The sequence below is a fragment of the Hypanus sabinus genome, chromosome 12 (genome assembly GCF_030144855.1).
Source record: "Hypanus sabinus isolate sHypSab1 chromosome 12, sHypSab1.hap1, whole genome shotgun sequence".
Lineage (NCBI taxonomy): Eukaryota > Metazoa > Chordata > Chondrichthyes > Myliobatiformes > Dasyatidae > Hypanus > Hypanus sabinus.
The window spans coordinates 84,351,618-84,366,445 of NC_082717.1; the positions used below are offsets into that span (position 1 = coordinate 84,351,618).

At 45.5% G+C, this 14,828-nt stretch overlaps 1 protein-coding gene across 13 annotated transcripts in view; it reads left to right on the plus strand.

The window, feature by feature from the left end:
• The window catches only part of syne1b (spectrin repeat containing, nuclear envelope 1b), a 543,459-nt gene that overhangs the window by 512,179 nt on the left and 16,452 nt on the right, over positions 1–14,828 (plus strand). For 9 of the 13 annotated variants that reach the window (XM_059986320.1, XM_059986328.1, XM_059986327.1 and 6 more), the window contains 5 exons: positions 702–767; positions 1,217–1,362; positions 3,700–3,826; positions 9,193–9,404; positions 14,576–14,776. In XM_059986320.1, coding sequence (XP_059842303.1) covers positions 702–767; positions 1,217–1,362; positions 3,700–3,826; positions 9,193–9,404; positions 14,576–14,776 — 752 coding nt within the window. The remainder of the gene's footprint in view (positions 1–701; positions 768–1,216; positions 1,363–3,699; positions 3,827–9,192; positions 9,405–14,575; positions 14,777–14,828) is intronic. The other 4 variants (XM_059986330.1, XM_059986322.1, XM_059986318.1 and 1 more) reach the window with 3 other exon arrangements.

Consider the following 14,828-nt stretch of genomic DNA (forward strand, 5'->3'; position numbering starts at 1 on the left):
CTAAGCAGGACCCTTGATTGTAAAATTGCGACCAGCACTCCCACATTTGCCTGGCTCAGGATGAGGTAGGGTTTCCAACTCCCATGTATTCCAGGAGACCACATTCTACACATGTCAGCCTGGTAAACACAGCCATCTCTATGTTCAGAAGGGTATTCTGGGGTGTATTATTCTGTTTCCTCTACCCATCCCATCCCATCTTCCATGGTAAATGAAACTGATAAAAGAATTTAACAGAAATGGGGGGAAAATATCAGAGAGGTTTTTCTTGCAAATTGTTCACAGTGCTATTAGTGGGGAAGACCAAACATAAGAGAAAATCGTGGGAAATGCAGAGTTTCCAATTCTTGCTGGGGATTTCTTTGATTCAGATTCCAAGCAGGAGCACTAGATTGTTTTAGTATTGCATTTCAGGAACCCACCACAGGTGTTGAACTTCTATGAATCCAAGTTAAAAGAAGAGTCTTTAGAAAAACAGCGTCACTGCACCTTGATTGGCCAATCCTCTGACTGGGTAAATGCCCTGCACTGAGACCCCTGCCATGATTACTGCTTTATTTTTAGCAGAGTGAAGGTTAGATTTTTTTTTTGTTTGTCCTCTAGCAGAAGTTTGTTTGGTGTTGGATCCTTCTGACAACAGTAGAAGATGGTACAGAGAGAAGGGCCGTTGCCTGATATCACCTGTGTTCTTATTTTCACAGATGTAGTGATTCCCGAAAGCCCAGAAGCCTATCTAAAACTGACTGAAAATACTTTGAGATCCACTGGTAGGCATTCAACGATCCAAGCATGTTCTGGCTCTCCCACATCAAACTCTACCAAACCCAACCCACGTCATCCATTTTTAATACTGACCTTGCATCGTTCCTACCTGACCTCCAATTTGTATGCCTCACTTGTTTTGTGGAATGCAAATCCAACCGTAAACTCATTAACTTGCAGCTAATATTTGTGAACCGGCTTGGTCTAGCCTAGTGGCCAGTGCATGCTTGTCCTTCTGGGGTTCGCGGTCTGCCTTGTCCAGGTAGGTTTTGGATGGTGAAGGTCTACAGTAGGTACCTCATCATCTGGTTCTGCACTAGGTGGATGCTTAGGTAGTGCGCTAAGTGTAATTACCCTTAGCCTTGATTGGATTTGCATGTGTTGTGCTTAGTTAGCAGCCACTGATTAACGGAGGCCCATCCCTCCTGCTCTCTGGATGTTCTTTTGTCTCCAGCAGGGGAGCATGGACACTTGGAAACACAGATCCGGCAGCTGGACAAAGCCCTGGACAAGAGCCGATACCACCTGCAGCAGACAGAGAATGCCATCCGCAGCAAAACGCCCACAGGTCCCGAGCTGGACTCCAGCTACTGGGGCTACGTGAGTCTGGGGCTGCATCTTCTTGGGTCATTGGGAGCTCAGATGTTATGAGCCTGGGTCCAACCCAGGTGCATGGAGTGGCCAAGCAAGCCCTCTGTGTGTCTAGTTCATTCACGAACGTTGTGCAGTGAGGATTTGAAACTGGGCTACGTGTTCCTCCACTACAGCGGAAAAGGAGTAAACCATTCCGCCCCTTGACCTTGTTCTGCCCTTTAATCAGATCTTGCCTGATCTGTCCACTGCTGCAAACAGTTGATGTGATGCTTAAAACTCCTTGTATTGAATGTACCTGGTGCAACTGCTGTTAGGTCAGTGCGACTTGGGTAAGGATTTAGTGGAAATCGGGTCTTCTTGCATTGGGGATGTCATTGGGCTATTGACAGTGGAGATCTTGCCCACCTTGCTGGATACCACCAAAGGGACCTAAATCTCAGTGAGACAACAGAGCGTGAAGCATCATGGCGGTGTTGGGAAGTGGCTCTCCAAGTTATTTCAGTATCTCTCGTGGGGTGGACATCTGCCTTTAATTTATTGATAGCGGGAAACTTTGCTCTACATACTGTACAAATTCCTCTGAGTATCCTAACTGGATCTGCATTTCACTGGAATCCGGGACATTGGGAATGAGTCCCATCCATTTCTCCTAGTATTTTCAAATTGTTCCTCTTCTTCCTGATGGCTGTGAATGCTTGAATGCTGAATCAGGCCCGGGGGTTTGACCGGTCTCCTCCTGTTCCATTCATAATCCAAAGGTGGTAGGAGTTCACACTTTGACTGTATCTCTCCATTGTGTCCATGCCCACCATTCATGCTTGTCTGTTTTCCCACACTCAGCCAGCAGCTTTCTCTACCCCTGCGATTCAAGTGATTGTTTAGATGTGCAAATGTTGTTGAAGTCTGTGAACTCAGCTCCCTCCTGAGCACTCATTTACAGAAAGCCACCATCCTCTGGGTGAAGTAAATTCTTCCTCAGATCTCCACCACACCTCCCCACCCCTTACCTTCAATCTATACCCTCCGGTGTTATACATTTCTGCTTGAAGGAAACGATTCTTATTAATACTCTATCATGTTCCCAGGCAACATCTTAATGAGACCACTCTGTAGTTTCTCCCGTGCAATCACGACACTCCTACAGTGCTCTGTCATTCAGTAAGATTGTGCCCGCTCCCTGAAGTCAACTTCATGTCCCCGTATAGTCCACGTGTTTTAATTCTGTCAGTGGTGAAAAGTCCACCAAACAACTCAGTGTTCACAGCAGACTGGGTTAGAGAATTTTGAAGGCCCCCAGTGAAAGATTAAATCCTCATCTCACTCCTTTGAGACTATGTTGTCCCACTTTGCCTCTCTCCTCCCCAGTCAACCAATCAGCTGTCTTTTTAAAATTCCTGTATGCCTTACTCAATGCTTAGTCTTTTAAACTGCAGAGACTATGTATTTAATCTTCTTGGGTTCCTTTACTTCAGAAACCAAAAACTGTAGCATTGGGTTTGATCTGCACCCTACAAAACACAGCAGTTTTGTTTTGCTTGCCACGTTCAATAATTCCCCTTACCAATGGGTTCCTTAGCATCAGAGGAGGGTGCTGTGTTGTGTTGAGCAACAGGTCTGTGAAGGTTCTTGGTCATCAGCACAACACGTATCAAGCAGTAGTAAATAAGGCAACTGGACTTGCTGTGTTGTCTAGGAGATGTTTCGCCTCTCACCCAAAAAGCTTCTTCAGTTCTGATCCGTGGTGGGTAGTTTCCTGGATTGTAAACTCTGAGAGTTGTTTAAAGGCTTAGCAATCACATGAGGGTTGTTAAGAATTGTAGAGGTCATTAGTCTTATCTTTGCATGAATGGGGCACTCCTTTGATGGTAATAGTGTATATTTTGGACAGGGAGGACAGGTGGTTTGAAAGAGGGGTTAAAGAAGCCATCTTTGTCGAACTGGAAAACCCATCCTTGAACACAGAGAGAGGGGTATGACACCACCTATCGGCTACTTACAATGCAGTCCTAAGATCTCTACCCCAGCATCTCCACAGCAGTTCACATTTCCATTCATTCACAGATAAGACTAGTGACCCTCTCATTACCTCTGTGACTCTTAATGACCCTCATGTGATTGGTATCCTTTAAACAACTCTGAGTTTACAAGCCAGGAAACTACCCACCACGGATCAGAACTGAAAAAGCCTCTTGGGTGAGTGGTGAAACATCTCCTAGACAACACAGCAAGTCCAGTTGCTTGATTTACTACTGCTTGATATGTGTTGTGTTGAATACAGCCTTTTGTCCTTAGCTGCCCACGTGTGTCCCACAGGTGCTCAGCCTCCCTATTCCTGTTCCGCAGATGAAACTCTTGTCAGAGTGCCGTGGTAGTATTGAGACGGTGAAAAGGGTAGGACACAAGCTCAAAGAGGAGGAAGACAAGCTGTCCGGCTTCATTAACCTAACGAGTACAGAGACACAGACTTCTGGTGAGTTGTCAAATCAATGTCCATGTAACAACACTATAGAGATGTAATTTAAAATATAGCATTTACTGAGTTTAATACATTTGACAAGAAAAGATGAATTTATAGCTAGGCTTCTGGGGATTTACCACATCTTGGGTAGACAACCAGGAGTAACAGATTAGACAACAGGGATAATGGATAAGACAACAAATGCATTATCTTTGTATCACAGGACAGTAGAAAGCCAGCTGGACTGTGGTCTTTCATTGCCTTGCAGTTTCTAAACCGGAGTCCTGTTGCAGCTGGCAGTGATGAGGTGGCCACTGGAGGGGCTGAAGAAGGACATAAGGTGGGGGAGGGTATGGGTGGTCCTAGACTCTGCTGATGTATCATGGCTACAGCTGGGAGAGCTCAATTGCTGCTCCACAGCTTAACCGATGGAGAGGGATTGGTGTGAATGATCAGCAGTGCCATTATAATTGCATTGAGGGACCAGAATGTTTAGCCTCCACATTGCTCTGGAGTTGAGAATTCCATAGTATCACCTCCCTGTTCAAGAATCAATTCCTGTGCACCTCGGTTTTAAATGTCTGCCTTTAATCCTGTAGTTATGTCCCTTTGTTCAAGATTCTCTCGTGTGGGAAGATATTGACATCTTGATCCCTCTGAATCTTCTGGGTTTTTTTTAAACAAGACTACTTCTTGTTCTCTTTGGAAAGCCAACAAATAATTTCCAGTTGTTTGTTATGGGTATTTTTTGTGTGTGCCATACTCTGCCAGAGCCTCGGCAACCACTTTTTTTTCAAGTGGTTGTCTTGGAGGAAAGGTTCTGTGAGTGGTCTCCCACATCCTCACAGCGCAGTTATTGTTTTTTTATGAGGCTGAGTAGCGAGCTCGACACTCAACCCGGCACGGGTGGAAAGCGTGTCTGGGAGCAGCCCAACTGGGTTCAAACTCGGGAACCTTCGCTCCGGAGTCCGGCGCTCATGTCACTGTGCCACCAGCCAGTGTGATGGGAATTAGTGTGGTGAATTTCTTTCGGACAATCTCCAAAGTCAGAATATCCCCCCCTTAAGTAATGGGAACACATATGTGCACAGTACTTCAGGTGGCCTTGTCACTACCTGTGTAATTGTAAGAATACTTTTCCTGTTTCTAAACTCCAGTCCTCTTGCGATGAAGGCCAGTAAAGCATTTATCTTCCCAACTACTAGCCCCACTTGCCTGCTAAACATTTTCTGATCCATGCAGATGAGCACCTAGATCCTCCTGTACTTCACTCATCTGAAAGCTGGATGACAGGCAAGATCCATCATCCTGATGAAGGTTCTATGCCTGAAGCGTTGACTGTTTATTCCCCTCCATAGATGCTGCCTGACCTGCTGAGTTCCTCCAGCATTTTGTGTGTTGTTCTGCCAGGTTAGATGCCCTTTATTTGCAGTTGCGTGGCAGAGCTGTTTGTGAATTGGGTAGTGACATTTTTCTCACTTAGAATGAAGAGTCATTAAATGGTTTTGCCCAACTCTGGTCTCATTCCTGTGAGGATTGCTGGAGAGTTCACCTCTGAATCATGGAGGTTAGTGAGCCGTGTATGGAGACACAAGAAACTACAGTTGCTGGAATCTGCAGCGACAAACAAGAAGCTGGAGAACTCAGCAGGTCGGGAGGCATCTTTGGAGGGAAATGGGAAAACAAGCTCTCAGCTTTTGATGCTTCATCTTGAGATAGTCCAGAAGGGTGAGCCCACAGAGAGTATCCAGTCCAAATGAAGTACCTGGCCATGTACTAAAGACCTGTGGTGCTCGACTGGCTGGAGTGTTGGCGATATCTATAACCTCTCACTTCAACAGTCTGAGGCATCCCCTTGCTTCAAGCAAGCTTCAGTTATATTAGCGCCTAAGAAGAACGTGGTAACCTGCCTCAATCCAGTAGCTTTTATGTCCACTGTGATGAGAGGTTGTCCATGAAACGTATCAACTCTTGCCTGAGAACGACTTGGATCTGCTCCAATCTGCCTACCATCACAACAGGTCAACAGCAGATACCTTTTCATTGGCTCTTCAATCAAATCCTGAAATATTTGGATAGTGAAGATGCAAACATCAGGGTATTATTTATTGACTACAGCTCAGCATTCAATACTATCATCCCCTCGAAACTCATCAATAAGCTTTGCCTCAATGGGATTCCCAGTCACTTTGGATCGGCAACAACATCTCCTCCACAATCTCCCTCAGCACAGGTGCACCACAAGGCTGCGTGCTTAGTCCTTGCTTTACTTACTTTATATTTGTGACTGTGAGGCTGAACACAGCTCCAATACCATTTATAAGTTTGCTGACGATGCCACTGTCATTGGCAGAATCAAAGGTGGTAATGAATCGGCAGGTAGGAGGGAGATTGAAAATCTGGCTGAGTGGTGTCACAGCAACAATCTCTCACTCAGTCAGCAAGACCAAGGAGCTGATTATTGACTTCAAGAGCTGGAAACCAGAGGTCCGTGAGCCAATCCGCAAAGAGAGATCAGAGGTGGAGAGGGTCAGCGACTTTAAATTCCTCTTCTGGATCCAGCATGTAAGCATTATTACGAAGGAAGCACTGCAGTGTCTCTACTTTCTAGAAAATTCGGCATGACAGCTAAAACTTTGACCAGCTTCTATAGCTGTGTGATGGAGAGTATGTATATTGACTGGTTGCATCACAGCCTGGTATGGGAAAAGCACTGCCCTTGTGCAGAAAAGCCAAGAAAGAGTAGGGGATACAGCCTAGTCCATCACTGGTAAAGCCCTCCCCGCTATTGAGCACATCTATACGGACTGCTGTCAACAGAAAACAGCATCCATTATCGTGGACTCCCACCGTCCAGGCCATGCTCTCCTCTCTCTGCTGCCATAAAGAAGGTGGTACAGGACCCTCAGGACCTGCACCACCAGATCCAGGAACAGTTATTACCCTTCAACCATCAGGCTCTTGAACCAGTGAGGATAACTTCACTCGCCCCATCACTAAAATGTTCCCACAATCTATGGACTCACTTTCAAGGGCTTCTCATCTCATATTCTCATTATTCATTGCTTATTTATTCATTCATTCTTTCTGTTTGTATTTGCACAGTTTGTTTTTTTCCATACTGGTTGTTTGTCTGTTCTGTTGGGTATGGTCTTTGATTCTAATGTGTTTCTTGTATTTACTGTGATGGCCTGCTAGAAGTGAATCTCTGTGTTGCATACCGTGACGTATATGACTTTGATTTAAAAAGAAATTACTTTTGAGGTTCTCCAGGCTAATTCCTGAGATGAGAGGCTGGCCTCTCGCAAGTGGATAAAAAGATTTATGTTCTTTAAAGTTAAGAAAAATGGGGATTTTTCATTTTAAAAAAAATGTAAGATCCAGAGAGACCACGATGGGGCAGGTGCCAGCCCAATATGGTGACTGCCTCATTTCCCTCCGTAGATGCTGTGTAACCCACTGAGTTCTTGTTTGTCGCTGGACATCGTGTATGTTGTACTGTGAAATACTCCTCGATGTCGTCTGTTTGGAGCACAAGGTGGTTTAGTACGTAGCTCAGAGCACAGCTGGGGTTGGAGCCACCCTGTGGGGGTGTCGTGTGTGGTTGGCGTTGCAACCGAGGCACCATCCAGTTCATCACGTGCTCAGTTGTAGCAACAGTTTGCTGGAGGAACTCAGCAGATCAAGCAGCGTCTGTGAGGGGATAGCCATTGTCAACCTTTTTGGGTCGAAACCCTGCATAAGGACTCATTTGCCTGGATTTTAAATCCTTTTGTATTCAGTTTAATTGGATTTTTCTTTTGGACAAAGGCCCAGGCAAGTTCTAGACCAACTGGGTTGCTCCATTCTGTGTCAGTGAGCCCCAGGTACCCCATCCCTGAGCTACTTGCCCCAGCTGGGCAAATAGTCAGCAGGGTGTAGACAAGTCCCAGGCATGAAATCTGGGACAGAAAGCAGGCTTCAATCCTACACGCAAATCTCCTACGCAGAACATGCAGTCGGCCCTCCGCATCCACGGATTCAACCAACCACGGATTGAAAGTATTCGGAAAAAATATTTCAAGAAGTTCCAAAAAACAAAATTTGAATTTGCCGCGTGCCGAGCACTACGCTGAATCCACGCGAATGAAGTGATGTGTAGGCATATCCTGCTGTAGCCTCCTGCCAGTTCACAGATCCTCAGTCTCTCTCCAACACTCATTGTTTGAGCATTGCTCACCTCGCGTCTCATTCTTTCGCTACTTGTGTTGTGAGGGAGAGGGAGGAGTTTAAAGCTAGTAAGGGATGGCTGGCTAGCTACGTAAAGCACTACAACCTCAAGAACTTAAAAGATCACTGGAGAATCGGCATTGGCCAATGCCAAGGCAGCATCAGCTTTCCCAGAAGAGTTACGATGGTTGCACCTATTCCAAACATGTACAGACTTTTTTCCTTGTCATTATTCCCTAAACAATACAGAATGACAACTATTTACATAGCATTTACATTGTATTAGGTATTATAAGTAATCTAGAGATGATTTAAAGTATACAGGAGGATGCGCGTACGATTTTTGCAAATACTACGCCATTTTATATAAGGGACTTGAGCATCCGCGGAGTTTGGTATCCGCAGGGGGTCCTGGAACCAATCTCCTGCGGATATCGAGGGACGACTATTCATTTGATGTGTCTCATTGCTCCACCTCGTGGTGTTACTTTGTGTATATTGGCCGATAAAAACCAACTGTAGCAGGTTACTGCAAAATCTCCTTTGTCAGTTTTCAAATCTCTTGAATGTAAATAAGATCTGGAAATCCGTTTTTCTTAAATGAGGAGATGTCTGCCTGAATTTGCTAATATTCTGATGAAACCCCTAGGTTCAAAACTCAGCCCTAGAATGAATTTTTCATGCAGAAGTTAAAGTCAAGTCCACTGTCACATGCCCAAGTGCGTGTATGCACAGGTACAATGATAAACGCAATTGCAAGGGCCTCACAAGCAAGTAGAAGCATTCACAAGAGCAACAAACATCAGTTCCATAAACTCAGGCGGTGAGGATTGTGCTGGTTGGTTCAAGAACTGAATAACTGAAGGAAGTACAATTTAGTCTGTTTCTGCAGGTGACTGTATAACCAATCAGAGCTAACACGAGTGAATCTGCAGGTGCTGGAAATAAATAAAATCACAAAATGCTGGCAGAACTCAGCAGGCCAGACAACATCTATGGCAGGAGGTAGTGACGACGTTTCGGGGCGAAACCTTTCATCAGGACTCCGGAAACGTCGTCACTACCTCCTCCCATAGATGCTGTCTGGCCTGCTGAGTTCTGCTAGCATTTTGTGTTTTTAATAACCAATCAGAGCTAACTCATTAAGGTCTACCTTGTTTCCTGTGCAGGGGTGATTGAACGCTGGGAGCTGATCCAAGCCCAGGCTCTTAACAAGGAGCTGAGAATGAAGCAGAACCTCCAGCAGTGGCAGCAGTTCAATTCTGACCTCGTCAGCATCTGGGAATGGCTGACTGAGACCGAGGAAGAGCTCGAGCACCTCAGCAGGCTGGACAACAGCACAGACATCCAGACCATCGAGCTGAGGATCAAGAAGCTCAAAGTATGGCTCAGCTTTATTTTAAACAGATGGCTACTCTTCAGTTTGAAACTAAATAACACTTACTTTCTCTGTGATGCCAACACCACTGTGTCCAACATTGTCAGACTCAGCAGGTCTGTAGCTGAAACCCTGCCCTGTGCCTTTTTCAACACCAGACTCCACTATCCTCGTGATCTTCTGACTCTTCTCTCACTCTCTGCAAACTTGTGCAGCCTGTGTCCTGACCTGGAGTTTATCCCATTAAGGTTTTACATCTTAGCCAGTTGGTTAATGATGGCTTCTAGTCCCAAATGCACCTTGATTTTTAGTTTACTGCCTCTGACCTTGACCTTCCCCACCTTAGTGCATTCATGATTATCTTTCTCTTGCCCATTATTTTCAACATGCATTCATCTGCTGTGGGCTCAAACTCTGAAACTTCATGCCCTCAACCTCGTAGCTTTCTTCCTTCAGATACCAAAGTTCAAAGTAACTTTATCAAGCTACATACATGTCACCATATTCAATCTTGAGATTCATTTCCTTGTTCACACCTGTCAAAACCAATCACCTGCATCAAGCTTTTTCCTCTCCCCATCAGAGTTGGTACCAATTTTTGTCCAATCACGTTTCAGTAACTCTACATTGGATTTGACAGTGCGGAAAATGGTGCCATCACCATCTACTGGGATTATCGGTATGGAAATGAACATTAGGATTGGGAATATGGACGTCGTTCACTTCCCCTGTATTGGGATTGTATTGTCTAGATTTAAAGTATGAAAAAACAAGATTCTCCACATTTGGTACAATTTTCCTCAAGTGCTCCTCGCATGAATATTCTGCCTTTACCTTGGTAATTTGCTAGGTTTGATGTGCTAGGTTTAGTATCCATGTGACATCCAGGTAGTAAGTTATCTTTTGTTTAAAATAAAGTTTTTTTTTACAAATAGGGGAACCATTGACATCATTAGATAATCTAGAATGCCCTGTTGAATGTCCAGATCCAAATTAATGGGTGATCAATCATAGCAAATCTTTTTAACGCCAATGCCAAATCATTATATTGTAACGTTTATGAAGTAGGTTTGGAGGGCATGGTATTCTCTCATGTGGCTAAGGCCCTCCCTGAGTGCACCCGTAGCACGTACTGTTTGGCAACACTTGACTATGTGTGTGGAAAGCCTCTTCTCCACTTCCTGCAGCAACTTGATGTCTGTTCCGGGTGAGTCCCGAGGAATAGCACATTGAGCCCAGAATTCTGTGCAGGCAAGCTGCTGGGGATGAAGTGGAAAAGATGCGGATGTTTCTGTCCCCATGGGACCTTCCGGAGAGGAGTATCTGATGGGCTATTGCTGTCTCAGCGGGAGTTCAGTGTGGCCAGCTTAGTTTCTGGGTGTAGAGCTCGAACCTTCAGAGTAGTGTGCATCAGATCTGCATCAGAGTTCAAAGTTCATTTATTATCAAAGGTATATATACAATCTCGAGATTCGTCTCCTTACAGGCAGCCACAAGACTAAGAAACCCAGTCAAACCCATTTAAAATAAATCGTGCAAGCAATAAAAGTAAGCAGAACTGAAGTTTACAAAAGTGAGTCCACAGCCACAAAACCAGTCATCACTATAGCCAGTTCAGGGGCCTGTTGGTTGCAGGTCTCGGCCGCAGTTCAGTGCAGAGACGAGTAAACCTGATGGAGCAGTGAGCCTGTCCCTGGACACCCTGACCTAATCAATCTGGTTTAAATCATCCAAACCTCAGGTTGTTCCTACTCTTGGGCTCAGTGGGCAGAGCCCACTGCTGCTACACTTACTTTAAGAGAGGCTATGTTCAGCATTGATTACGAGAAGTGACCTGTTCACATAAAATTGTAAAAACTTCAACAGTCTAACGGTACAAATATTTCATACTTCAGTAAACTGCCCTTGAATATTAACCATGGTTTTGTTAAAGTTCCACCTCGACGTGTATCAAATTGGTATGGGAATTGTTTGCCAACAAATCAAATTTGTATTGGTGCTCAGCACTTAGGTTGGTTTTGTTTTAATTACCACAGTTTTCTTTCAACTGCTTTCTTCATGATTGATTCTGCTCTCCAACAGTCTGGATCAGTTCCAAGGATTCCAGTTGTTGGGGGTTGCAATACCAGTGCTGTAGCCCCACCGGTGTCAGGGAGGTGTAACTGCAGGACAACACACCAGCCATTTCCAATTGCTGCTGAAAGGCAGACTCACTTTAATCTCAAGAACTTTTGTAAATTAGTAAATTGATTTAATATTGCCATGTGTACATTTTTGAATACCATCCGTACAGACAACTCCATAAAATCAGTGCATTGAGGTGGTGATTGTCTGATGTACCCAACAGTGACAAGATGCTTGTGCGGGAAAGATTTTAAAGTGGGGCAGTTCCACTCTCTTGGAAGTCTGGGTCCCATGGTATGAGTAGTCATCACAAGCCGAGATTTCCTTGGTCGCAGTGGATGACTTTGACTTCGTTTGTGCCTTGTCATAGCCTTCGCTGTCCAGGAAACGTTACGAAACCACCTTTTAGGCCGTTGGATCTCGCTGTAGGTCTCATCTGCCCAGTCCGCCAGAGCTGATATCAGCTGTTAGGACAGGCACGTCCCTATTTCACTGGGGTATGAGGTCCGCTGGCTGCCCTCACCTGGTTTAGCCCGCCCATCAAAGTGATGTCCAGATATGGACAGCGAGGCCTGCAAGCAGCTACCTGCAGCCAGACGTGGGAGCTGGGTGTCCAGTGGGGTTCAAAGGTGAATGAGCTGCCCCAGAACAAAGGAGAAAGTGCAGGCAGACAATGAAGTGCCAGGCCATGACGAGGTAGATTGCGAGTTCAGGAGTCCATCTGACCAAACAAGAGGACCATTCTCTAGTCTTTGAACGTGGCAGTGTGTGCTTTCAGGAGTTTGTTACTGAGTGGGGGGGGGGAGGTAGGCAGTCAGAGAAAAGAATGATGGGTGGGTGGTGTCTTTGATTATGTTGGCTGCTTTACCAGGGCAGTGAGAAGTGTAGGCAGAATCCTTGAGGGGGTAGGAGTGGGGTGGCTGGCTTTTGTGGTGTGCCGAGCTGCGGCCTTAACCCTCTGCAATTTCTTGCTGTTGTGGGCGGAGCAGTTGTCATACCAAGCCATCTTACATCTGGGTAGGATGCTTTCTGCAGTGCATTTATAAAAACTGTTCAGTCAGTGTTGAATTTTGTTAGCTTCCAGAGACACTGGAGAGTTTTCATGGCCAAGGCATCAATGGTTGTACAGACAAGTGATGTTCACTCCTAGGAACTTGAACCTCTTGACCACAGAAGCATGTACAGCCCCACCTTCCTAAGTCAGTGACCAGCTGTTTTGTTTTGCCGGCACTGAGGCAAGGTGGTTGTCACGATACCATGTCACCAGGCTCGGCTTTCCAACTCCTTCCTTCATCGTTACTTAAGGTTCAGTCACTATGGGGGTGTCATCTGCAGACCTGTAGATGGATTTAGACCCGGATCTAGCCGCGCGGATGTGAGATTACGTATAGCAAGTTAAGTAGGGGGCTGTGGACACATCCTATTAGTGCACCATTGTTGAGGATAATCGTAGTAGATCTGTTGCTGAGAATCTTTACTCTGGTGTGCTGATCGGGAAGTTAAGGATCCAGTTGCAAAGGGAGTCGTGAGTCCCAGGTCTCAGCATTTGGAGGTGAGTTTGCTTGGGATTAGGATTGAATGTGGTGTTGAAGTCAATAAGCAGTAGTCTAATGAAGATTACTGTCCAGGTGCTCAGAAATGAGGTCGGGGCCAGGGAGCTGGCATCCACTGCAGACCTGCTTCTAGGGTAGGTGAATTGCAGTGGATTGAGGCCATGACCATCCTCTCGAAGCACCTCATGGTGGATATCAGAGCCACAAGCAGTAGTCATTAAGGCACGTTAGCTTGTTTTTCTTTGGTAGTAGGCTGACTGTGGTCATACAGCAGTTAGGACTCTCAGAATAAAGTATTTGGACGCTAAACATAGAGAAAGAGCTGATGTGGATGCAAATCCAAAGGAGATATAGAAGAAAAAGAATTTCAGGATGTATGTATTACATACATTTCTCTGACATTAAATGTACCTATTGGAACCTATGGAGATATAAGCTTTACTTTATTGTCACCAAACAATTGATTCTAGAGCGTACAATCATCACAGCGATATTTGATTCTGCGCTTCGTGCTCCCTGAAGTACAAATCCAAGTAAATATAATAAAAAATTAAATTATAAATCATAATTAGAAAATAGAAAAAGGAAAGTAAGGTAGTGCAAGTCAGGTCCGGATATTTGGAAGGATCCTGGCCCGGATCCGGGCCAGGATCCATTCAATAGTCTTATCACAGTTGGAAAGAAGCTGTTCCCAAATCTGGCTGTACGAGTCTTCATGCTCCTGAACCTTCTCCCAGAGGGAAGAGGGACAAAAAGTGTGTTGGTTGGGTGGGTCGTGTCCTTGATTATCCTGGCAGCACTGCTCCGACAGCGTGCCGTGTAAAGTGAGTCCAAGGATGGAAGATTGGTTTGTGTGATGTGCTGGGCTATGTTCACGATCTTCTGCAGCTTCTTCTGGTCTTGGACAGGACAACTTCCATACCAGGTTGTGATTCACCCTAGAAGAATGCTTTCTACGGTGCATCTATAAAAACTTGTGAGGGTTTTAGGGGACAGGTCAAATTTCTTCAGCTTTCTCAGGAAGTAAAGGTGCTGGTGGGCCTCCCTGGCAGTGGACTCTGCTTGGTTAGACCAAGTCAGGTCATTTGTGATATTCACCCCAAGGAACTTAAAGCTTTGGACTTCCAGTCTGCTGTATTAGGATAGCTGCGGGTTGTTTGGAGCAGAGGTGTTTCCGTGCAGTGGTGGTCAAGGAGCCAGAGAACGCAGATTAATGAACTCCACACTGGACTGAATTTGAGGTGTAATATGCTTTAAAGGGATGTTTTCCATGATAAATGTTGACCTGGGGAACTTCAATTGACACAGCTCATCTGTGCAGATGTAAAATTCTTTTAATGTATAATATTCAACATGTTATTGGCTCTCACAACCGCCAGTAGTTTTCATAGGGTGTTGAGCAAATGCAAAGACTTTGGATGCGAGATGTTCTCTGCCCCCTGTTCACTCAGTCAGCTGATGGAGTGTCACCTCAGTTGCCCTGTACATTTGTTTCAGGAGCTACAAAAGGCGGTTGATAATCGGAAGGCTATCATCTTGTCCATAAACCTGTGCAGCGGCGAGTTCACGCAGTCGGATACCAGTGACACGCAGGAGCTCCGGGAACGCTTGAGCCAAATGAACAAGCGGTGGGATCGAGTCGGCAGCCTGCTGGAGGACTGGCGTCGCACCCTGCAGGACGCTCTCATGCAGTGCCACGTAAGTTCTGCTGCTGGCAGATCCCTGCATCAGTTGTGCCTAGTCCGCCGTA